Here is a 26,147-nt window from a genome sequence, read left to right as displayed (position 1 = left end):
GACATGTTAGTATCTGTCTGTACAGGCCATTCTAATTATGACACTGACTGACTACAAGACAAGAACCAACAACACTCCTATTCTTCTCTCTTATAGGCAATTCTCTAACTTCCCATCTAAAGCTATATGGGCTAGTCAATGGAGTCCCCATTTAAATAGCTTTTTAGCCCAGGACTAGGCTTCATCTGTGTCCGAGAAATCGTTAGTGGCAGGTTCTAACCTCTTATCATAAATTCCATACCAGATCTGCAGCCACATTGGTTGGGTCTCTTTTAACAAATGTAGTTCATTATGCAGAGGACTATGCAAAATGTTAAGCCTATATCAAAACTACAAATGTAAATCTGCTACTGGCAGCCAGTATCTTCCTTATCACTACCAGTGAGGATGTTTGAAACATCATTACACTAGCCATAACCAAACACTAGCTAAAGGCTTGGTGCATAGTTCACTATTAGCAACATTCAACCTTATATTGTGTGTGCTGTGCAGTATACGCATCTGTATTGTTTTGCCGGTGCTATTTAATTTGTGCACGACAGATTCTCTCTCGAGGACAATACATTATTATATTCAAAACACTCACAAGCTAAGTGCATCTCTAACCCTGGCAAAAACGTTAGGCTAATCCACAGCCAACCAAAACAGCGGAGGTGGTCCCTCAGTCTCACCTTGTCTTCCTGAGATCTGCGACATACGGCATGATGGGACTTGCGATCCGGTGAGGGTTTGGGGTGAAGGAGGGGAGAGGGGTGAGGAGGAGAGGGACGAGGAGGAGAGGAATGTTCATCCTCCTCCTCCTCCTCCAGCACCACGATACACACACGGCTCGCACGCTCCGACCGCATCGTTAACACACACATACAACGTACCCCCCTTATACAGACACACACATTGTACCGCTCACATACACACACGGCTCTGTAGTTCCAACTGCCCTCGTTCTCTTAATAACACACTGTACCCCCTCTCCACACACCAGCCCCCCCACTGTAACAGTGCAGCTCCTGGGGTATAATATAATCCAAGCTGAAAGCAGCTCTGTCCTCTCGATGTCCTCCACTGTTACCGAGCTACAGCAGTCTGGCAGTCAGGCAGCTCCCTCTCCCTCACGCACGCGCTCTCTCTCTCGACACACAGTGGCTAGGGATTCCTCAGTATAATGGCAGCAGCGGCATGCGGCAGACTGATCTGACTGGCTAGCACACAGGAAGCTACATATACCACTGCCGCCTGTGCTGCTGTAGCCAAACACACACGCTCACATACACACAGAGGCCCTATGATTAGTGAGGACAATGCTGTGAGCCGGAGCTGTGTATTTGTTGCTCTATTCAGAAAGCTGCTGAAACCAGCGCTTTCATAGAGAGAGAGAGAGAGAGAGAGATGAGAGAGAGATGAGAAAGAGATGGGGGCGAGAGAGAGAGAGAGAAGGGGGAGGGGGCGAGAGATGGAGAGAAAAAGGGGATGGGGTATGGTGAAAGGGGGAGGGGAGAGGGAGGGGACAGCTAGCAGTAGGTAGGTAGCTCAGCAGTCAGTCAGCTATCCTCCTGTTCTCAGTCCAGACAGACAAGCACTGACAAAAAGGTCACATCCTGGATCTGGTGCAGCAGTACTGGTCAACACTGTAGAAGTCTCTATTGTTCTATAGTGGTCTGCACTGGTCCTTAATGGTGTCTATGGTGGACACCTCGCTGGGGTCTATGTAACTGGTCTGTAATTATGTCCGCACTTGTCTGGTCCATAGTTTCTGTACTGCTGGTCTGTAGTGGTCTGTACTGGTTTGTACTGGTCGGTGTTTTTATTCGGGCACAAAGGCTCTGCTGTGTTCTCCATTAGGAGAAGAGAGGCTTTATCCCTCTCACAGAACTTAAAGAGAAGTGTATGCCAGTGTGTGTGTGTGTGTGTGTGTGTGTGTATGCCAGTAACCCCATTGGTGCATTGGTGGCTGAGCTTCCCCTATTCCCTCATTATAAAAACTGGAACAAACTGGCAAGACAACTAGAGCAGTGTGTGTGTGTCTATTGTAACTGTTTTCATATGGGAAGCAGAGCCTGAGAGCCTAGAGGAGCATTCTAGTCTAGCCACAAACCCCATTAAATCAGTGTGTGTGCGTGTGTGCATGCATTCTCCCACTTTGCTTTGTGTGTGTGTGTTGGAAGACTTGCAATAGAGCAGATCTAAATCATATGACCAGTCTGTGTCCCCAGTCTGTCTCTATGGTATAGACATCGGAGGGGCTACCAGCACCAGATTTGGGCTGTTTGCAGAAAAACAGCACCAGTTAGAAGAACCACAGAACATGTCTATTCTGGGAAACATTGTCCCATAAGGGTGTACTGACATATAGCAACATCTCACGGATGATCAAAAGAAATAGGATGCATCGGAGCCCAATTTGGATTGTCATAGCAAAGAGGTGTGAATGGGTAGGTAAAGAGATGTGTGTGAGAGAGAACAGGCATGCTTACTCACAGGACTCTGTGTGTGTTTGTAATGTAAGACTCATTCACACACGGATGCTCACACGTACCCAAACACACCCAAGGCCTACACACCCACGGCAACAGGTACAGTGCCTTGCGAAAGTATTCGGCCCCCTTGAACTTTGCGACCTTTTGCCACATTTCAGGCTTCAAACATAAAGATATAAAACTGTATTTTTTTGTGAAGAATCAACAACAAGTGGGACACAATCATGAAGTGGAACGACATTTATTGGATATTTCAAACTTTTTTAACAAATCAAAAACTGAAAAATTGGGCGTGCAAAATTATTCAGCCCCTTTACTTTCAGTGCAGCAAACTCTCTCCAGAAGTTCAGTGAGGATCTCTGAATGATCCAATGTTGACCTAAATGACTAATGATGATAAATACAATCCACCTGTGTGTAATCAAGTCTGTAATCAAGTGTATAAATGCACCTGCACTGTGATAGTCTCAGAGGTCCGTTAAAAGCGCAGAGAGCATCATGAAGAACAAGGAACACACCAGGCAGGTCCGAGATACAATCAGTCGTATATTGCACAAATCTGGCCTTTATGGAAGAGTGGCAAGAAGAAAGCCATTTCTTAAAGATATCCACACACGGGGGGGATGTTGAGCTACCAGACGCCATCTAGAGGATCTACAGTGCCTTCAAAAGTATTCATACCCCTCAACTTTTTTGGGGCCTTACAACTATTAGCCCATACAAATGCATTGAGTAAAACAGCAGATAGGACCCCCCCAAAAAAAATTGAAAAGGAAGTTTGTTCTGAAGTGTCTGTCCTATATCAGAGATACACTGTACAAAAACAAACAGGAAATAAATATATACAGTACCAGTAAAAAATTGTTTCACCTACTCATTCCAGGGTTAATTCATTTATTTTTTACTATGTTCTACACTGTAGAATAATAGTGAAGACATCAACACTCTGAAATAACACATGGAATCATGTCGTAACGAAAAAGTGTTTAACAAATCAAAATATATTTTATATGTGAGATTCTTAAAAGTAGCCACCCTTTGCCTCGATGACAGCTTTGCACACTCCTGGCATTCTCTCAACCAGATTCATGAGGTAGTCACCTAGAATGCATTTCAATTTACAGGTGTGCCTTGTTAAAAGTTAATTTGTGGAATTTCTTTCCTTCTTAATGCATTTGAGACAATCAGTTGTGTTGTGACAATGTAGGGGTGGTATACAGAAGACAGCCCTCCTTGGTAAAAGACCAAGTCCATATTATGGCAAGAACAGCCCAAATAAGAAAAGAGAAACAACAGTCCATCATTACTTTAAGACATGAAGGTCAGTCAATTCAGAACATTTCAAGAACTTTGAAAGTTTCTTCAAGTGCAGTCGCAAAAACCATCAAGCCCTATGATGAAACTGGCTCTCATAAGGACCGCCACAGGAAAGGAAGACCCAGAGTTACCGCTGCTGCAGAAGATAAGTTTAATAGAGTTACCAGCCTCAGAAATTGCAGCCCAAATAAATGCTTCAGACACCTCAAGATCAACTGTTCAGACGAGACCGCGTGAATCAGGCCTTCAAGGTTGAATTGCTGTAAAGAAACCACAACTAAAGGACACCAATAAGAAGAGAGACTTGCTTGGGCCAAGAAACACAAGCAATGGACAATAGACCGTGGAAATTTGTCCTTTGGTTTGATGAGTCTAAATTTAGGATTTTTGGTTCCAACTGCAGTGTCTTTAGAGGAGGTGAATGTATGATCTCCACATGTGTGGTTCCCATCGTGAAGCATGGAGGAGGAAGTGTGATGGTGCTTTGCTGGTGACACTGGCAGTGATTTATTTAGAATTCAAGGCACACTTAACCAGTATGGCTACCACAGCATTCTGCAGCAACACGCCATCCAATCTGATATGTGCTTAGTGAGACTATCATTTGTTTTTCAACAGGACAATGACCCAACACACCTCCAGGCTGTGTAAGGGCTATTTGACAAAGAAGGAGAGTGATGGTGTGCTGCATCCTGGCCTCCACAATCACCTGACCTCAACCCAATTGAGTGGGTGTGTGATGAGTCCCAGTCTGAGGTCCTGAGGGCTCTGGAGCAGATTCTCATCAAGAATCACTCTGTGCTTTGCTCTGTTCATCTTTCCCTTGATCCTGACTAGCCTCCCAGACCCTGCTGCTGAAAAACCTTCCCTTGCGCATGATGCTGTCACCACCATGCTTCACCATAGGGATGGTGCCAGGTGTCCTCCAGAAGTGACGCTTGGCATTCAGGCAGAAGAGTTCAATCTTGGTTTCATCAGACCAGAGAATCTTGTTTCTCATGGTCTGAGAGTCCTTTAGCAAACTCCAAGCGGGCTGTCACATGCCTTTTACTTAAGAGTGTCTTCGGTCTGGCTACTCTACCATAAAGGCCTTATTGGTGGAGTGCTGCAGAGATGGTTGTCCTTCTGGAAGGTTCTCCCGTCTCCACAGAGGAACTCTGGAGCTCTGTCAGAGTAACCATTCAGTTCTTGGTCCACTCCCTAACCAAGGCCCTTCTCCACCGATTGCTCAATTTGGCCAGACGGCCAGGTCTAGGAAGAGTCTTGGTAATTCCAAACTTCTTCCATTTAAGAATGATGGTGTTCTTGGGGACCTTCAATAATGGAGAATTTTTTTGGTACCCTTCCCCAGATCTATGCCTCGACACAATCAGGTCTTGGAGCTCTATGTATAATTCCTTCGACCTCATGGCTTGGTTTTTGCTGTGACATGCACTGTCAACTGTGGGATCTTATACATACTGACGTGTGTGCGCCTTTCCAAATCATGTCCAATCAACTGAATTTACCACAGTTGGACTCCAATCAAGTTGTAGAAACATCTCAAGGACAATCAATGGAAACAGGATGCAAATGAGCTCAATTTCGAGTCTCATAGCAAATGATCTAAATACTATATATATATATATATATATATACACAGTGCCTTGCGAAAGTATTCGGCCCCCTTGAACTTTGCGACCTTTTGCCACATTTCAGGCTTCAAACATAAAGATATAAAACTGTATTTTTTGTGAAGAATCAACAAGTGGGACACAATCATGAAGTGGAACGACATTTATTGGATATTTCAAACTTTTTTAACAAATCAAAAACTGAAAAATTGGGCGTGCAAAATTATTCAGCCCCTTTACTTTCAGTGCAGCAAACTCTCTCCAGAAGTTCAGTGAGGATCTCTGAATGATCCAATGTTGACCTAAATGGCTAATGATGATAAATACAATCCACCTGTGTGTAATCAAGTCTCCGTATAAATGCACCTGCACTGTGATAGTCTCAGAGGTCTGTTAAAAGCGCAGACAGCATCATGAAGAACAAGGAACACACCAGGCAGGTCCGAGATACTGTTGTGAAGAAGTTTAAAGCCGGATTTGGATACAAAAAGATTTCCCAAGCTTTAAACATCCCAAGGAGCACTGTGCAAGCAATAATATTGAAATGGAAGGAGTATCAGACCACTGCAAATCTACCAAGACCTGTCCGTCCCTCTAAACTTTCAGCTCATACAAGGAGAAGACTGATCAGAGATGCAGCCAAGAGGCCCATGATCACTCTGGATGAACTGCAGAGATCTACAGCTGAGGTGGGAGACTCTGTCCATAGGACAACAATCAGTCGTATATTGCACAAATCTGGCCTTTATGGAAGAGTGGCAAGAAGAAAGCCATTTCTTAAAGATATCCATAAAAAGTGTCATTTAAAGTTTGCCACAAGCCACCTGGGAGACACACCAAACATGTGGAAGAAGGTGCTCTGGTCAGATGAAACCAAAATTGAACTTTTTGGCAACAATGCAAAACGTTATGTTTGGCGTAAAAGCAACACAGCTCATCACCCTGAACACACCATCCCCACTGTCAAACATAGTGGTGGCAGCATCATGGTTTGGGCCTGCTTTTCTTCAGCAGGGACAGGGAAGATGGTTAAAATTGATGGGAAGATGGATGGAGCCAAATACAGGACCATTCTGGAAGAAGACCTGATGGAGTCTGCAAAAGACCTGAGACTGGGACGGAGATTTGTCTTCCAACAAGACAATGATCCAAAACATAAAGCAAAATCTACAATGGAATGGTTCAAAAATAAACACATCCAGGTGTTAGAATGGCCAAGTCAAAGTCCAGACCTGAATCCAATCGAGAATCTGTGGAAAGAACTGAAAACTGCTGTTCACAAATGCTCTCCATCCAACCTCACTGAGCTCGAGCTGTTTTGCAAGGAGGAATGGGAAAAAATGTCAGTCTCTCGATGTGCAAAACTGATAGAGACATACCCCAAGCGACTTACAGCTGTAATCGCAGCAATACTACAAAGTATTAACTTAAGGGGGCTGAATAATTTTGCACGCCCAATTTTTCAGTTTTTTATTTGTTAAAAAAGTTTGAAATATCCAATAAATGTCATTCCACTTCATGATTGTGTCCCACTTGTTGTTGATTCTTCACAAAAAAATACAGTTTTATATCTATGTTTGAAGCCTGAAATGTGGCAAAAGGTCGCAAAGTTCAAGGGGGCCGAATACTTTCGCAAGGCACTGTATGTATGTATATATATATATTTCTTTTTTTTTTTAAATGTGTGAAGAAAAATATATCCCAAAACCTGTTTTTGTTTTGTCATTATGGAGTATTGTGCGTAGATTGGTCCTCATCAATATACATTAAATCAATTTTAGAATAAGGCTGTAATGTAACCAAATGTGGAAAAAGGGAAAGGATGTGAATACTTTCCGAATGCACTAAGATCAGGATTTTTCATTATCTTTTTGACAAGTATTTAACCCCTTGTTTTTGGCACTAAACAGTCTCAATAGATTCACTGTACTTCCATTCATTTTTTCAACTGGTACCTGGGGACCTTAAGATGAGTCTTGTGAGCATCATAGAGAAAAAGGTGGATGTTCATGAGAGTCTCGTGAGAGTCTCATCTTTCAATAGAGGGGTCATAATATACTGAACAAAAATATAAACACAACATTAAACAATTTCAATGATTCATATAAGGAAATCAGTCAATTTAAAATGCATTAGGCCCTAATCTATGGATTTCACAAGACTGGGAATACAGATATGCATGTGTAACGGATGTGAAACGGCTAGCTAGTTAGCGGTGGTGCGCGCTAAATAACGTTTCAATCGGTGACGTCACTTGCTCTGAGACCTTGAGGTAGTGGATTCCCTTGCTCTGCAAGGGCCGTGGCTTTTGTGGAGCGATGGGTAACGGTGCTTCGTGGGTGACTGTTAATGTGTGCAGAGGGTCCCTGGTTCACGCCCGGGTATGGGCAAGGGGACGGTTTAAAGTTATACTGTTACACATCCGTTGGTCACAGTTACCTTAAAAAAAATAAAAAATAAACCAGTTCCTGGTGTGACCTCCATTTACGTCATGCAGTGCGATACAACTCCTTCGGGAATAGAGTTGCTCAGGCTGTTTATTGTGGCCTGTGGAATGTTGTCCCACTCCTCTTCAACAGCTGTGCGAAGTTGGCGGGAACTGGAACACGCAGTCGTACACGTGGATCCAAAGCATCCCAAACATGCTCAATGGGTGACATGTCAGGTGAGTATGCAACCCTTGGAATAATTGGGACATTTTCAGCTTCCATGAATTGTGTACATATCCTTGAGACATGTTGCCGTGATGAGGATGAATGGCACGACAATGGGCCTCATGATCTTGTCACGGTATCTGTGCATTCAAATTGCCATCGATAAAATGCAATTGTGTTTGTTTTCCATAGTTTATGCCTGCCCATACCATAACCCCACCGGGCACTCTGTTCACAACGTTGACACAACACCATACACGAGGCCGGTTGAACATACTGGCAACTTTATGTTGGAGGCGGCTTAAATTCTCTGACAACAGCTCTGTTGGACATTGCTGTAGTCATCATGCTAAATTGCACAATCCCTCAAAACTTGAGACATCTGTGGCATTGTGTTGTGTGACAAAACTGCACTTTTAGAGTGGCCTTTTATTGTCCTCAGCACAATGTGCACCTGTGTAATGATCATGCTGTTCAATCAGCTTCTTCATATGCCATACCTGTCAGGTGGATGGATTATTTTGGCAAAGGAGAACTGCTCACTAACAGGGATGAAATACAAATTTGTGCATTTGAGAGAAATAAGCTTTTTGTGCATACGGAACATTTCTAGGATCTTTTATTTCAGCTCATGAAACATGGGACCAACACTTTACATAGTGTTTGTATTTTTGTTCAGTATAATTTGTAGGCCAAACCGTTCGGACGCTACAGACAGAAGACCGATTCTTGGGATGTCTCATGGTCTGACAAACACTGTTCTAGCTCTGACACCTTTTACTGTAGATGCGGAAGTGCGACATCTGCGGATAGAGACGCATCAGATCTCTAGCTTAAGCTAATATATTTTTATGGGGATTTTCTGATTATGCCAACTCAATTTCCGCAGGGGCGCGGACATCAAATCTAGGGGGGTTAGGTTAGATGGAGAGCGGCGGTAAACAGCAATTTTCAAGTCTTTCCACAGATTTTCAAAGGGATTTAAGTCTGGGCTTTAGCTGGGCCACTGAAGGACTTTCACATCCTTGTTCTGAAGACATTCACAGTATTGCTTTGGGTCATTAACCTTTGGCAAAGATTTTACATTCCAGTCTCCCAGGTTGTTTGCACTCTGAAGCAGGTTCTAATCAAAGATTTGCCCCATTCATTGTTCCGTCTATCCTTACCAGTCTCCCAGTCCCTGCCGCTGAAAATAATCACAATAGCATGATGCTGCCACTACCATACTTCACGGTAGGGATGGTGTTAGACGGGTGATGAGCTGTGCCTGGTTCTCTCCAGACATTGTGTTTTTTATTCAGGCCAAAGCGTTACATTTTTATCTCATCAAACCATAGAATCTATTGCTTTATCATCAGTCTTTCACATGCCTTTTTTTGTTGCAAACTCCAGGCGTGATGTCATGTGCCTTTGTCTCAGCACTGGATTCCATCTGGCCACTCCCAGAAAGCCCAGATTGGTGAAGTGCTGTAGAGACTGTTGTTCTTCTGACAGGTTCTCCCATCTCCGCCAAGGATCCCTGTATTTCTGTCAGAGTGGTCATTGGGTTCTTGGTCATCAACTTGACTAAGGTCCTTCTTGACCGGTTGCTCAGTTTGTTCGGACGGCAAGCTTTAGAGACTGGGTAGTTCCACTCTAGAAATAGTTTTATACCCTTCCCCAGATATATGCCTCATCACAATTGTATCTCAGGAATCTACAGACAGTTCCTTGGACTTCATGGTATAGATTCTGCTGACATGCACTGTCAACTGTGGGACCTAAATCATGTCCAAACAATTGAATTGGCCACAGGTGGACTCTAATCAAATTGTAGTGACATCAAGGATGATAACAAAAATAATTGGATGCACCTGAGCTCAATTTGGAGTGAGGAGTGTCATAGCAAAGGGGTGTGAATACATTTCTAAAAACATGTTTTCACTTTGTCAATATGGTGTAGTGTGTGTATATGGGTGATAAAAATCTATTTCATCCAATTTGAAATCAGGCTATAACACAAAATGTGGAACAAGTCAAGGGGTACGAATACTTTCTGAAGGCACTAAGAATTCAACACAAACAGTAGAGAAATACAATATGAAAAAAAGAAGGAAGAGCTTGTCAGAAATCGGCTCAATGTTATTGGAACACACAAAACAAACAAAATGGAGATGTGTGGATAAATCACTTCTCAAATATTTTTGGCTCTATAACAAAGAACAAAAACATGATCATTTACAAAACTTAAAATTAGCTACTACCAGAACCCACTGGATTCTCCAACTACACTGAATGAACTACAGAAAAAAAAATACAAACCATCCAAACCAAAAAGGCCTGTGGGGTTGATGGTATCCTAAATGAAATTATATAATATATAGACCACAAATTCCAATTGCCTATACTTCAACTCAATAACATCATCCTCAGCTCTGGCATCTTCCCCAATATTTGGAACCAAGGACTGAACCCAATAACCAAATCTGGGAATATGGTGGAACAGCAACCTTGGGAAAATCCTATGCGTCTTCGGAAAGTATTCAGACCCCTTGACTTTTTCCACATTTTTTTTTATACATTTCAGCTTTAATTCTAAAATTGATTAAATAAATAAAAATCCTCAGCAATCAACACACAATACCCATAACAAGAAAGCAAATACAGGTTATACATTTTTGCAAATGTATGAAAAATAAAAAATAAAAAACAATTATTAACATTATTTCTTGATGTTTCTACAACTTGGAGTCAACCTGTGGTAAATTCAATTTATTGGACATGATTTGGAAAGGCACAGATCCTGTCTGTATTTGGAAAGGCATGCACGTCTAGAGTAAACCTGGCACCATCCCTACGGTGAAGCGTGGTGGTGGCAGCATCATGCTGTGGAGATGTTTTTCAGCGACAGGGACTGGGAGACTAGTCAGGATCGAAGGAGAGATCAACAGAGTAAAGTACAGAGAGAGATCCTTGATGAAAACCTGCTCCAGAGAGCTCAGGACCTCAGACTGGGGCGAAGGTTCACCTTCCAACAGGACAGCATAGAAGTGGCTTCGGGACAAGTCTCTGAATGTCCTTGAGTGGCCCAGCCAGAGCCTGAACTTAAACCCGATCGAACATCTCTGAAGAGATCTGAAAATAGCTGTGCAGCGATGCTCCCCATCCAACCTGACAGAGCTTGAGAGGATCTGCAAAGAAGAATGAGAGAAAATCCCCAATTGCACGTGCCAAGCTTGTAGCGTCATACCCAAGAAGACTCGAAGCAGAGTATGATAGCTAAGGAGATGGAAAAATTCTGGCGTGTTATACATCTTCAAACTAAGGGAAACCATGGCACCCGTGACAGAGGGAGAATCATTCATCCATGGTTGTGAGTGTTCATGATGTCACTGCAACAACTGCCTTTAGTCTTGAAATATTTGGTTGTTTAGTACACTACTCACTCTGTTTAGCACATGGCCTCACGTGAATCTTTAAAGAGATGGGTGGGGCTAAGGTTAAACAGGGTGTGAACGATGCTGAATAGATGTAGACAAAGAGCTCTCCAGTAGGTTTACCAAAACATTCACAGGGCCATTTTCTCAAAAGTGGGTTTACAAGTCTATCAACTTTCAAAGCATAATTACTTTCCCATTGTTCCTCAACTGTAGTGTATGATATACCATTTTCTAGAGTCTTAACCTTTGTCCAATGTAAAAAACACAATTTCAAATTTTGCTACATAAGACCGAATCGAGCTGATCGGTCACATTTGTAATGTTTATTTTCTTTTGAAACTTGTGAGTTTACTGTTAATTTATGAATGTTTACATTTACTGTACATTTGAGTCAGGGGATTGGTAATGTTCTATAGTTGCGCCGTGATTGGCTCAGTGTTCTGTCAGTCATGGGGACATTACGTCACTGCAAAATGTACAGGTAGAGCTAGAAAATTCGAGCCCCTTGGGTGCTGCCATAGAGTTATATTAGAAGTGCCCATCCAAGAAGGCTCAAGGTCATTGGGCACAGATAAAATGACATGAAATCACGTTATATCTACCGTAGCTTTGATTGGACTGATCATGTCAACATCATACTTTCAAAATCTTAGCTACCAAGCTAGCAGTCATCATCATGAATCAAGTCGACAATCTAATGGCAAATCATTTTATGAAGAGAAATTATCTATAAAACGTATCAGTACGATATGGCAAATTCAACAATGAGTGGTTTGGAAGGAATCAGTGTCTAACTGCAAGCAATCCCTAGTCTGCTATTCAGTGGAGTGGGTGTGTGGTCCACCTCTGTGTTTAAGGGTCTCTTTTCCAAGCTTAAAAGGATAAACATTCAACATTGGCCATGCTGTCAATCCATCATGACTTCTGCCGCATTCAAAACAACTGGGAACTCAGAACTGGGAAATCTCAGACTTCAGTGAGTTCAAGACAATTGGGAACTCTGGGGGGGGCGACGACAACAGTCATCCAACTCTGTATTCCAAGTTGGGAACTCCGTCCCCTTTCTAGAGCTCCAACCTGAAGATCACTGACGTCATGATTCAACCTTTTTATTTCCCAGAGTTCCCAGTTGTCTTGAAAGCACCATAAATCCAGAGAATGCCAAAGTTTGATGACCAAATTTGCCCACGAAGGACCACCATGCCATCTTCCTGTTGAAGTGAATACAGTACATCAAGGTGAGCCAAAAATGTATTGTATGCTGCTGCAAAAATGATGTAATATGCTGTGTATGTTTTGTGGTAAGCTGTTTGTTCATAGCCCATGTTTCTCACCCTAATAAATTGTTCCCTTCCCCCCTCACAATTTAGCCTACTGTTCTGACTTGGTGGTGCACATGTAGCCTATAGCCTGTTTTAGGGAAATGTAATCATTGAATATTGTAAGAGCTTTCATTGTCTGTTTATATGTCCCCTTTATTTATCCTATGGTTCTGACTTGATGTACTGGGACAATAGTGTAAGAACGGCCCATGTTCTGAATTCTGTCGCTGTACATTTCAAAAGTGCTGAACAAATAGTTATATTGACTACATCCGTCCTAGCTCATTAATGTCTTAATTAAGCAATAAGGCCCGAGGGGGTATGGGTATATGGGCAATATACCATGGCTAAGGGCTGTTCTTAAGCATGACGCAGCACAGAGTGCCTGGATACAGCCCTTAGCCATGGTATATTGGCAATATACCACAAACCCCCAAGGAGCCTTATTGCTATTATAAACTGGTTACCAACGCAATTACAGCATTATAAATAAATGTTTTGTCATATCAGTGGTATTCGGTCTGATATACCACAGCTTTCAGTCAATCAGCATTCAGGGCATGAACCACCCAGTTTATAATCAAAATTACAGATTGCCTCTTATGCGCTCGTTGTCCACTTATGCCATAGTCAGTAGAAACCACATTTGTTTAAGCAAGTCTATCCATAGACGGGACAGCAGTGGAGAAGCTGGAAAGTTCCTCGGTGTACATATCACCAACAAATTGAAATGGTCCATGCACACAGACAGTGTGGTGAAGAAGGCGCAACAGTGCCTCTTCAACCTCAGGAGGCTGAAAAAAATATGGCTTGTCACTGTAAACCCTCTAACTTTTACAGGTGCACAATCGAGAGCATCCTGTAGGGCTGTATCACCGCCTGGTACAGCAACTGCACCGCCCACAACCGCAGGGCTCTCCAGAGGGTAGTGAGGTCTGCACAACGCATAACTGGGAGCAAACTACCTGCTCGCCAGGACACCTACAACACCCAATGTCATGGGAAGGCAAAAAAGATCACCAAGGACAACATCCACTCGAACTACTGCCTGTTCACCCCGCTATCATCCAGAAGGTGAGGTCAGTACAGGTGCATCAAAGCTGGGACAGAGATTGAAAAACAGCTTCTATCTCAAGGCCATCAGATTGTTAAACAGCCATCACTAGCACAGATAGGCAGTTGCCCACCTAGACTTGATATCATTGGCCACTTTAATAAATGGAACACTAGGCACTTTAATAATACCACTTTAAGAATGTTCACATATGAGATAAGTAATTTGAGATATATACACTGCTCAAAAAAATAAAGGGAACACTTAAACAACACAATGTAACTCCAAGTCAATCACACTTCTGTGAAATCAAACTGTCCACTTAGGAAGCAACACTGATTGACAATACATTTCATATGCTGTTGTGCAAATGGAATAGACAACGTGGAAATTATAGGCAATTAGCAAGACACCCCCAATAAAGGAGTGGTTCTGCAGGTGGTGACCACAGACCACTTCTCAGTTCCTATGCTTCCTGGCTGATGTTTTGGTCACTTTTGAATGCTGGCAGTGCTTTCACTCTAGTGGTAGCATGAGACTGAGTCTACAACCCACACAAGTGGCTCAGGTAGTGCAGCTCATCCAGGATGGCACATCGATGCGAGCTGTGGCAAGAAGATTTGCGGTGTCTGTCAGCGTAGTGTCCAGAGCATGGAGACGCTACCAGGAGAAAGGCCAGTACATCAGGAGACGTGGAGGAGGCCGTAGGAGGGCAACAACCCAGCAGCAGGACCGCTACCTCCGCCTTTGTGCAAGGAGGAGCAGGAGGAGCACTGCCAGAGCCCTGCAAAATGACCTCCAGCAGGCCACAAATGTGCATATGTCTGCTCAAACGGTCAGAAACAGACTCCATGAGGGTGGTATGAGGGCCCGACGTCCACAGGTGGGGGTTGTGCTTACAGCCCAACACCGTGCAGGACGTTTGGCATTTGCCAGCGAACACCAAGATTCGCCACTGGGGCCCTGTGCTCTTCACAGATGAAAGCAGGTTCACACTGAGCACATGTGACAGACGTGACAGAGTCTGGAGATGCCAAGGAGAACGTTCTACTGCCTGCAACATCCTCCAGCATGACCGGTTTGGCGGTGGGTCAGTCATGGTGTGGGGTGGCATTTCTTTGGGGGGCCGCACAGCCCTCCATGTGCTCGCCAAAGGTAGCCTGACTGCCATTAGGTTCCTGAGATGAGATCCTCAGACCCCTTGTGAGACCATATGCTGGTGCGGTTGGCACTGGGTTCCTCCTAATGCAAGACCATGCTAGATCTCATGTGGCTGGAGTGTGTCAGCAGTTCCTGCAAGAGGAAGGCATTGATGCTATGGACTGGCCCGCCCGTTCCCCAGACCGGAATCCAATTGAGCACATCTGGGACATCATGTCTCGCTCCATCCACCAACTCCACGTTGCACCATAGACTGTCCAGGAGTTGGCAGATGCTTTAGTCCAGGTCTGGGAGGAGATCCCTCAGGAGACCATCTGCCACCTCATAAGGAGCATGCCCAGGCATGGTAGGGAGATCATACAGGCACGTGGAGGCCACACACACACTACTGAGCCTCATTTTGACTTGTTTTAAGGACATTACATTGAAGTTGGATCAGCCTGTAGTGTGGTTTTCCACTTGAATTTTGAGTGTGACTCCAAATCCAGACCTCCATGGGTTGATAATTTGATTTCCATTGATAATTTGTGTGATTTTGTTGTCAGCACATTCAACTATGTAAAGAAAAAAGTATTTATTAAGAATATTTCATTCATTCAGATCTAGGATGTGTTATTTTAGTGTTCCCTTTATTTTTGAGCAATGTATATACTATATCCTACATTATCTATTCTATTGCATCTTAGCCGCTCTGTCACTGCTCATCCACATATTTTATATATTCTTATCCCATTCCTTTACTAGATTGTGTGTATTAGGTTTTGTTGTGGAATTTGTTAGATATTACCTGTTAGATAATGCTGCACTCTCAGATCTAGAAGCAGAGGAATTTCGCTACACTCGCAAAAACATCTGCTAACCATGTGTATGTGACCAATAAAATGTGATCTGAAGTGTGCTAAATCAGCTGTTTTTTTATAAGGCAGTAAATAAGCCTTAACGAACAGTTTGTGGGCGCCGTTTGTCACCGTTAGTGTTGTGGCTTTGCTGGCATGCATCGATATTTTTTGTTGTTGTTGAGTTTGCCCCACCAAGATTTACATGCTAAAATTGACACGGGTGTGTGTATTCCTAAAAACACATTTCAGAAGAATCAAAACACCCTAGGAACTGGAGAATAGACTAGCCTACTATAACAGACAGGGAGTATTAAGGCAAGTGTGTGTATATTGGAAGGATATTGGCAGACAGAGGGTGCATGCTCTTGTGAGTGGGCAGTACACTAAACAACTTGTAGAGTGTCAAGGACCTTTGGATACACTCACGTGCAAACACCCATTTTGGACTTTACACCTGTTGCTGACCAGCTGAGAGTTATCTGTCATGACGCCAGGTGACTTTCCATGTAGCTATGCTTTGACAAACTCATTTTCCGGCAAAAAAATAAGTTGGCTAAAGCAATATAACTTACATATCTACCAGGCTTTAACTTCGGCTAAATATATAGCTAGCTAGCTAATTATAAGAGTTTCGAGTCGTTTTTACTTTATGCAAACGACCCAAATGTAGGCTAATTTAGCTAAAACGACAAGCGGTTTCTTTCAGTAAGGTTATCTAGGATAGTTGCTCATTAGCCCACAACCTACCTGGTCTCGAATCTTTAGAACCATCGTTTTTCTTGGTTCGCCGATGTCTTAGTTTTACCGGCGTGTCTAGCTAACCGGCTGCTGAGGGTTATGGTCCGTTATAGTCCGGTTTGCATCACGCTCTCTCCTTCCAAAGACAGGCACACAAGAAACCAAACAAACCCAACAACATAACAGCCGCTAGTAAAATGATTATTGATTGGCTAGAGGTAAGTTCCACCCAGGAGCAATAACGATGCTGGTTAGTCAGCTGCAGATGAGCGTTGGGAATGAGGGATTCGTTTATATGTCCCGGGTTACCCAGTGTGTGGAGTTTAAACCGGGTGAAGTGATTGCATTCGTTTTGGAACCAGGCTGCCTACCTGCCTGCCTCCAGGGCGTGAGCCGGGTGCCCCGCTCTGGCCGACTGCGATGTCGACTCAAAACTACAGTGACGCAAAAAAGCATGTGGAGTGATGAGTAGGATTCTGTGTTTTCACATGCAAAAGTGATTGGTTTTTTACAAAAACGGGTTTATCCGCCTTCCCAAGGAAAACTAGTTTGAAAATTCAAAAATGTATTTTATGGAAAAGAGATGTTGTATGTTTCTGGACAATGCACAATGATGCCCTGTTGACAACATGACCAAGCCAGATTTTGAGAAGGGCATTCCTCCGATGGTGACGGGCAATTTCCCGGTTCAGCCCTGGCCAGCCCCAGCCAGCGTAATATAACTCCTTCCGTGTTTCATTGGGGAAATCCATTTAGAAAATATTTGACATAACGGACCTAGAATAAAAATGTGGGATAGGTAGGCGCAGGGGAGCAACCTTCACTGGGGATGGGAACGGGGACGACATGTCCTCCACATTATGAAATTGCATTTTTGTCCCCCACATTATGAAATTGCATTTTTGTCCACAGGTTTATCATTGGAATGGGATACAAAACGAGGTAATGGTGTGCTTTAGGACCATGCGGACCTCTCCGAGCGGGCAGATGTTTAGAGTATAACACAACTGGAGAAAAAAAACAATATATATATTTGCCCCCACTTCTAAAACCAAAGTTCTGTATGTGCATCTCTCAGATTTGACAATTGATTGAAAACTCCCACTATTAATCACTATGAAATAGATTAGTTCAACTGTAAACGTCAACTGTAGCTAGTAACTCTACACAGCAATTCTAATAACTACTTTTGAGGAGATCTTGTGAAATAAAATCCCTAGAACCTGTCAAACAATGAGGGGATTCGATTAAACTGGGTGCCCAGGAAAACAAAGTCGGCTCAAAACAAATGTGACGCACGTGTGGAGTAATGAGTATGATTGTGTGAGTATGTGTTTTCACATGTAAAAGTGATATTGCTTTTGATACAATACAATATTACTATACTTCCCATTCAAAACTAGTTTGAAAATTCAAACATATTTTATGGAGAAGAGATGTATATTTCTAGACCATGCACTATGCTGCCTTGTTGAACACTTCCAAGCAGCACAGATTCTTGCTTGATTTGAAAAGGGCACTCCTCCCCCACCGCTTTTGACGGTTCATGTAACGGGCCATAGACTGGTGCTCTGTGGCAAAACAAAACTACCTCATGAAGCTGGTTGAGAGAATGCCAAGAGTGTGCAAAGCTGTCATCAAGTCAAAGGGTGGCTGCTTTGAAGAATCTCACATATAAAATATATTTTGATTTGTTTAACACTTTTTTAGTTACCACATGATTCCATATTTGTTATTTCATAGTTTTGATGTTTACAGTATTATTCCACAATGTAGAAAATAATCCAAATAAAGAAAAACCCTTGAATAAGTAAGTATGTCCAAACGTTGACTGGTACTGCATAATGCATCAGTAAAGTAGATACAGTCTCTTGGTCAGGGCCAGTTATAGCCTTCTGGGGGCCATAAGCGAAATTTGGTGCCCCCCCCCACCTCTCAGCTAAACATTTTAGTGGCCACCATCTTGACAGTGGAGATATATTTTTTAAGTACATTTCCTTTTAAAGCACGTTTTCTGCGATTCTACACATTTTGTCATGGAGCGGAGAAAAAGTACTTTTATAACACATTTCCTGCAGTTCTACCCATTTTGCATGTTTGCAGTTTTAAAGATGCACTATTCAAATCGTTCACCTAATTTCAGTTTATGTGACAAAACAAGCAAGTATAGTGTAGAGAATCATTGTACCATCTGAACTGCTGTGAAATATATTTCTCCATCACCAAAAATATTGTATTTTCAGCTGTTTGAAGCTGGTGTAGAAAACCAAAAGATGTATAAACAAAAATAGCACACATTGAACAGATCTACCACTTCTTAGACTTGCTTTCAATGTGAATGACAGATCTATAACACAATTATTTCTATGTGAATTTGGTCAGGTTCACCCAAAAAGTTACACATTGTAGCTTTACAGCTAACTTCCTGCAATTCTACAAATGTAAGGACTTATGCAATGTTAATATAGTATCTGAGTGAGAATGACTAACAATATCAATGTGGGCCCCATGAAGGCCAGGTCGATATTTGATAGCTGGCTAGACTAACTACCAATCTAAAAAGTATTAGCTGACATGGCTAAATGAGTGACTGCCAGTGACTGTAATTACCAGAGAAAAACTGCTGATGCACAACCACATTTATTGTATTCTTAGTGTATTCTACTATCCTTACTCTCAATAGTAGGTTTGAGGCCCGACTGAGTTCCCTAGTGGCTGGGGGCCCTAAGTGAACTCATGTCACTTATGCCTGGAACTGGCCCTGCTCAGGGTGGTTGATTGACATGCAGTCTGTCCCTATAATGACTGTTATTAATAGCTTGTGCTGTCACTGGATAGGCTACCTCTGACCTTTTGCCTAAAGTGTCTCCCCGACCTGGGGACATTCCTTATCAAATGTATATCAGTGAAGAATGTGTCTCAGATATGAGATACCCAGGAGCTATCAGATTAAAATCTATAGACCAGACAGATTAATACAGTATGGTCCACTGAAGATGCAAGGACACCACCTTGCAGCGACAGAAGTCATGACATAGCACTGGCTACAAATCAGCTGCCAAGGGGAGGGTATTTTGGTGCTTTCAAGACAACTGGGAACTCTGGAAAAAAACAAGGTCAAATCATGACATCAGTGATCTTCAAGTCGGAGCTCCAGAAAGATGCCTGAGTTTTCGATTTAGAATTCCGAGTTGGATGACCGTTCAAAACTATTTTTTCTCCTTAGATCCCAGTTGTTTTGAACGCATCATTCATGTTGTGTGTAAGTGAGAGATGCCCTACAGCTATGCTAAGCCCTGCAGCCATATTAGGCTAGACTGCTGCTAAGCTGGTGAGTGTGCATGTTTTTACAAATCTACATCTGCTAAACCGTGTTAAGCTGCTAACAGCAGCTCCTGCTAACTCTAGCTGGAGTGTGTGGTTGCAGAGAGAGGAAAAGAGTGAGGGAGAAAAGGGAGACAAAGTGGGAGGATGCAAGGGACTCTGAAGGAGAGTGAGAGATCACTGAAGAGCAACACGTACCACACAGTGGTCAGTTAGTTATCATTTTATTATTAGTGTTATACTGATCGGAGTTCAGCGTCTCCAAAGGAATAGTTTGATAAGCATGATGCAAGAAACACCACAGAGTAGGGGTCTCCAACTCTGCTCTTGGAGAGCTACCCTCCTGTGCAGGATTTTTCTCCAGCCCTGCTCTAACACACCTGGTTCAGCTGCTCCTCATCGAGACCTTGATTGGCTAAATTGGGTGTATTAGAACAGAGCAGGGTTTAAGCAAAAGCCAGTAGTTCTCCAGGAAGAGGGTTGGCCACACCTGGTTCTAGAGTCTAAAACCCACCCCTGGCTCTAAAATCTTTAGATTTCTCTGGTTCTAGAGTCTTGAGTTCTTTTCAGTCTAAAATGACCATGACATTCTGTTTGATCTTTGTCTTTTGTTAAAGAAAAATATGAAAATAGAGTTGACAGACATTTAGGCACACTATAGACATGTACTGTACACAGATATGCACACGGTTCATTACCATAGATTCATAATATACTAGGAGATCCCAGTTTTTCACAGCAACGTTTCATCAAAATCTACATGAGGCCGTGTTGTCTCATTGTGTTCACCCATTAGATTCTGTTCCCATTCATTTCATGATTTATACAACACAGGATCATGTTGATGTGAGGTAAACACTATGAAAACCTGTCCCCAAGGGATTAAAAAACATCAACGGCCAAGCCATCTTGAACAGGAGGAGAGTGTGGAGGCTTTTAAGGTGAAGTCCTATGGGGTTCCCCTGGTCAACTCTCCAGTCCAGGGACAAATATCCACCTCCCTTTAAAAAGGTGTCACAGCTTAGAGTTCATGTCCTCACGCTGTCAATCACAGTCAAGAGCTGATCATTGCCAGCCAATCACAGCAGACGAGGGACAGTTCCATCCAATGGCAGCAGTGGAATGGAGCTCTGTTCGGCCAATGGAAGAACTCGGGTAGTAAGTGCTCTTCAGCAGTGATTCTATTGGTTCACAGGAACACAGTATTCCTGCAATTCGATTGGTCAGATGACAAATTCTCTCCTGTCATCGGTTCATATAACAGGATGTCATTTTTGTTTGCACTCCAAACAGGCTCAAATGGATAATAAGCCCCTCTCCTATATTGCTAGACCAATGAGCTAGCTTTCTATCCAGAGGCTTTAGCTCGACTGGCTTATCACTCCTCTTTCCTGCTACTGACACATCAGCACGGAAACCACAGATTCATCAGGAGTGACAAACCCCCCCAAAAAACAGACTTATAAAACAAGTCTAAATACATTATTTTTTTTTTAACATCGGAATGTAGGTTGTTGGGGTTAGAATACTTTTTTTCTTTGGGGAAGGGGGAGAATTCTTTCACCTTTTCAAAACATTTTAGTTTACATTTTATACAATATACAGTTATTCAAATACACATGCATTAAAGAAAAATATTGCACAAAATGAATGACAATAAAAGTGTGATTAATTAGGGATATCAGTGGGTTTTCTCTTTGTAACGTAGTGCTGCGAGTGTGTGTGTGTGAGTGAGAGAGTGTTACTATAGCATGGTCTCTTGGTCTGTATTAAGGCTGCTTCACTAAAGCTCACACTGGCACAGTGTCTGACTGGGGAGGGCTGCATCTTACTGCTACACACTCAAACACACAAAAACCTCTAAAAGACCTAACACAGACAGACAGGACCCACAGAGTACATTCTAATAGGCATACCTGTGTATGCGTAGATACCCAACAGACAGTCACCTCCACAGACGGCAACATTCACACAGTCTGGCCTGTTTCATTTCATTCTGGCTTCGTCCAAAATGGCACCATATTCCTAATATAAAAGTGGACTACTATTAGGATCCGTCTGTCCAAAAGCAGTGCACTAGAATGGGGTGCCATTTCAAATTTACCCAGGTCTCAGCTCTAGAGAACACAGGTGAGCTGTGCATTCTGGTTTCTTCTTCTTTCACATGATTAACAATAGGAAGCACAGTGAGTAGACTAGAGCTGTCTATCCTGCCTGTCGAGACACAGACACACAAACAGCTAGGGCTTTGGTTGTCATGGCTACTGACCGGTGCATTAAAAATGGGAAATGGCCTTTAGGCCAAACCCTGCCTCCCTGTGTGAAAGGATTATGGCAGGCATGGATGTCACATTGTGTAAAAAAAAACACAAAATAACAAAAACGTGAAAAAACGCCTTGCAGAACCGGATGTGGTTGACACTGCAGGCCCATTCTCTGTCTCTATTTCCTCATCTGTCTTCTGCTGTTTAAAAGCTTACAGTACAAGTCAGACCCATATATATATATATATATATATATTAGACACCCGTAGAAAAAGAATCTATTCATTCTATTTCTATGTACAGGTACAGTATATACACAACATATGCCATTCAACCTATGTGGGTCGTTCTACGAAATGAGTCCCTTTTGCATCCCTTTGATATTTTTAGTAGAAATTGTGCGGCAATATTGATTTTTAAAGCTGCAATATCTTACTTTTTGGGCGACCCGACCAAATTCACACAGAAATATGAGTTATAGATCTGTCACTCATTGAAAGCAAGTCTTAGAAGCAGTATATATGTTCTATGTGGGTTATTTCTATGCTTCACGGTCTTAAGTTTCATTTAGCAACTTTAACATTCGTTTTTTTTTTGTACACCAGCGTCAAACAGCTGAAAATACAATATTTTGGGTTATCGAAAAGCTATTTCAAGGCGGTTTACATAGTACAATGATTCTCTTCCCTGTACTTGCTTGTTTCGTCACAAACTGAAATTAGGTGAACTATTAGAATTTGCGCAACCAGGAAATGGCAGATCAATTCAATTTCTGCATAGTGAATCTTTAAAAGCCTGTTATATTAAATGAAGTGACCACATGGACAATTCAATACATTTGATTTTGAATATGAATAGACTTTCTAAAGTGCCACAATTCTGCATTATGCCATGTCCCTCCGTGCACTCTCTGTGACTTCTAGGAAGATGAAATGTCTCCATGTTTTCACCATCACTGTGAAGCCAAAGTTATATTGTTGCTTTGACAATGTAATTTGTGAAGAGTATTTATTTAATGTGATTCATTCAGGTAAACCCTGTTAAATGAACTATCCTATTCTTTTTTTAAATTCAAGTGAAAAATTGAACATTTAACAGTAAAATTATAATGTAAAAGCAGATGAGCTGGTTATACTCATTTTTGCCATTTTGTCTTGTTTTGTGGTGGAAAACTGAGCGGGATGAGCATAACACATCAACCCTGTTACCCATAGATAGACAGGCTAAAAATGTTTTAACAATTCATTGTTTTTTGTGAAGCTGGCATTCAATTGCCACTCCCTGTTGCACACAAGAGCCTTCCATTCCCCCGGTCACAAGGGATTTATGGCTGATTGAAGGTTAAATCGTCAACCCTGTTACGGTCAACCCTGTAACGGTCAACCCTGTTACTTTATCTGGCACTTACATTTAGCATCTTTGTTTCTTCATTTTAGTCATTTAGCAGACACCCTTATCCAGAGCAACTTACAGGAACAATGATGGTTAATTGCCCTTAACGGCACCGACAGATTTTTCACCTAGTCGGCTCGGGGATTCCAACCAGTGACCTTTCGGTTACTTGCCCAATGCTCTTAACCGCTAGGCTACCTGCCACCCAGTTATTCTTTTCTTTAACCTCTTGAGATGGGAAACTATGCTTTTTATTAGGTTGAAAATATGCTCTTCATTAAATCTACATTTCTTTCCCACCAAATTACTCTAAACCAGCATTTCCAAAACTTGGTCCTCGGGACCTTAAGGGGTGCATGTTTTGGTTTTTGCCCTAGCACTACAAAGATGATTAATAAACTCATCATCAAGCTTTGATTACTTAAAATCAGCTGTGTAGTGCTAGGGCAAAAAAAACTCATTGTGAACCCAGGACCGAGTTTGGGAAACACTACCCAAAAGGGGCTCATTACATGGAACGACCCATGTATTTCTCTATACATAGCTCTGGTATCAGTAACGGAGATCAGCTGCTGTGTATATCAGAGCAGCTGTCAGTCTGACCACACATCTACAATAAAATAGTTTAGTAGGAAGTAAAAAGTACAAAAATAAAATAAAACACAAATGCGGTCTCTAAACTGTGCACAGGAGGGTGTGTGTGTGTGAGTGAGTAGAGGAGAGTGTGAGAGGCATGTAGGGGAGAGGAGGGAAGAGTTAAGTGCTCGGATGGCCCAAAAAGCACCTCTAGACATAGAAAGAAGGACACGCACACCTCTTCTCACCAGCACACATACACACCCTCCCCACTACTCCCCTCCTCCCTCTGTTCTCTCACGGCGTGTGAGCGAGTGTGTGTCACCAAGTACCCTGCCCAATCCCAATCTCCTGTCACCTCTTCAGGGAGGTGCTCTTGAGTTTCTGTGTATATCTGGCTGTGCGCGGCGAACGGGAATGCAGTTTGACAAACAGCTCTGGGAACTTGTACTGAGGGAACATGGTCTCCAGGAATCCTTCTAGGAGCACGTAGACCAGCCGACGATTCATTGGTCCGTGTTGGAACATGTCAAACACACGAAGGATGCCTTTACGAGTCGTATCCGCCCCTATGATGTGCTTCAACTCATCTAGAGGAGGATAGAGTGAGAAATTCTGTATTAATAGTGAACAAATGTGTTCAGTCTGTGTGTGTGTGTGTGTGCGTGCATTACCTGGCATGATTCCCAATAGGTTGGTCTTGGCGGCGACCCGTGTCCTCATGCGGATGTTCTTGTCCCGGCGGGGCGGAGACTCTGCTAGGATTCCGTTGGGCCAGTATGAATCTCTGCACAGGGACGGGACCACAGAGAGTTACCTTCTAACCAATCACACACAGCAATCTAATAGCGTGTGTGTGTGTCTGTCACCTGAACTTCTTGACGTAGTCTGCCACCTGTTCTGGAGCTGTCATGAAGTCCACATGATCAACGATCTTCCTGCAGAGACCAGAGGGGCAGACAATACAGTCAGATCTCTGTATGTGGCACTGGTGAGTGTGTGTGTATGTGTACAGTACCTGTTGATAGTGTCTCCGTATGTGGCTCTGATGAGTTGCTGCAGAAGGTTCTTGATGTTCCTGCGAAGCCACTGGTTCCTCTCCTTCAGGTCAAACACCTCATCCATCAGCAGCAGCATCACACGCAGGGGGATGTTATCATCCACCTGGAAAACACACACCTCCCAAAGTAAACGTTATACCACTATATTGCTTTCACTAATTGAACATGTTCCAGAGGAGAGGGCCTATAAGCTGGTGGGACCGTGTGCTAGTCGGGGTGTTGTACTCACGTTGTCGTCCAGCTGGGCTGAGACTCGGCAGTGCTCTGGGTCAACGTCAGACTTGGGGAGCAGTGGAGGCACCTGGACATCAGACAGTAGAGTATAGTCAGAGTATAGTCAGCGTCTGGTTGATGTATAGTCTGAGTATAATTAATACATGGTCAGTCTGGTTGGACTTTTAAGGTTAGAGAGTGTAGCAAGACTGTTGAACATGGACTGTTTGATGTTGCCCCAGTTTCTCAGACATGCGTCCAAAGTTATATAAGGTTGTAGTATAGGTAGTAGGCCTGTGAACGTTTAAATGTTTCATTGGGATCCTTAATGTTAAGAAAAACCCTTACATAGACGCAGAAACTAAACAGCATAGTGGGTCAATTTCCGTAACAACTAAGATCGTTGAAGCGCGAGGCTCAAATTCTCCGCTGTTTTGGTGCCGTGGCAACCACACTGAACAGTGTGAAGCGAATCCGTGCACATTCGCAGACACCGAGAGCCAAGTGTTGCATCTCACTCATCTCAGTATCCTAGCCTATTCATTGATGATAGACCCTGCTTTACTGACGTTGTGAGACAAGAAATTGCGAGATACAGTTTTTGATTGGCAGATAGGCCTAGTGCACGGTTCTGACTTTCTGCCTGGTGGCCAAACTGCATAGACTGTGCCCCTCCCTTCTCTCTCCATTCCTCGCTAGCTCGCTATGAAAGATGCAAGTGTTTGT

General features: G+C 42.9%; 2 protein-coding genes across 11 annotated transcripts in view; both read right to left on the bottom strand.

The window, feature by feature from the left end:
- The window catches only part of LOC112264466 (serine/threonine-protein phosphatase 6 regulatory ankyrin repeat subunit A-like), a 55,274-nt gene extending 38,410 nt beyond the window's left edge, over nucleotides 1-16,864 (bottom strand). The window contains exon 1 of one of the 3 annotated variants that reach the window (XM_042295346.1): nucleotides 16,601-16,864. In XM_042295346.1, the coding sequence (XP_042151280.1) occupies nucleotides 16,601-16,624 (24 nt within the window). In that variant the 5' untranslated portion in view covers nucleotides 16,625-16,864. Of the gene's footprint in view, nucleotides 1-671; nucleotides 1,267-16,600 lie in introns of those variants that run through there. The other 2 variants (XM_042295347.1, XM_042295345.1) reach the window with 2 other exon arrangements.
- Nucleotides 16,865-20,123: 3,259 nt separating this feature from the next.
- Nucleotides 20,124-26,147, bottom strand: part of LOC112264465 (sorting nexin-13-like) — a 34,370-nt gene continuing 28,346 nt past the window's right edge. For 5 of the 8 annotated variants that reach the window (XM_042295341.1, XM_042295338.1, XM_042295337.1 and 2 more), the window contains 5 exons: nucleotides 25,438-25,509; nucleotides 25,166-25,326; nucleotides 25,017-25,085; nucleotides 24,822-24,934; nucleotides 20,124-24,737 (listed from right to left, as the gene is read on the bottom strand). In XM_042295341.1, the coding sequence (XP_042151275.1) occupies nucleotides 24,502-24,737; nucleotides 24,822-24,934; nucleotides 25,017-25,085; nucleotides 25,166-25,326; nucleotides 25,438-25,509 (651 nt within the window). In that variant the 3' untranslated portion in view covers nucleotides 20,124-24,501. The remainder of the gene's footprint in view (nucleotides 24,738-24,821; nucleotides 24,935-25,016; nucleotides 25,086-25,165; nucleotides 25,327-25,437; nucleotides 25,510-26,147) is intronic. The other 3 variants (XM_042295340.1, XM_042295339.1, XM_042295344.1) reach the window with 1 other exon arrangement.

The sequence above is a fragment of the Oncorhynchus tshawytscha genome, linkage group LG13 (genome assembly GCF_018296145.1).
Source record: "Oncorhynchus tshawytscha isolate Ot180627B linkage group LG13, Otsh_v2.0, whole genome shotgun sequence".
NCBI lineage: Eukaryota > Metazoa > Chordata > Actinopteri > Salmoniformes > Salmonidae > Oncorhynchus > Oncorhynchus tshawytscha.
Note: the sequence above shows the minus strand (reverse complement) of the source record. Positions and strands in the feature narration are given on the sequence as shown.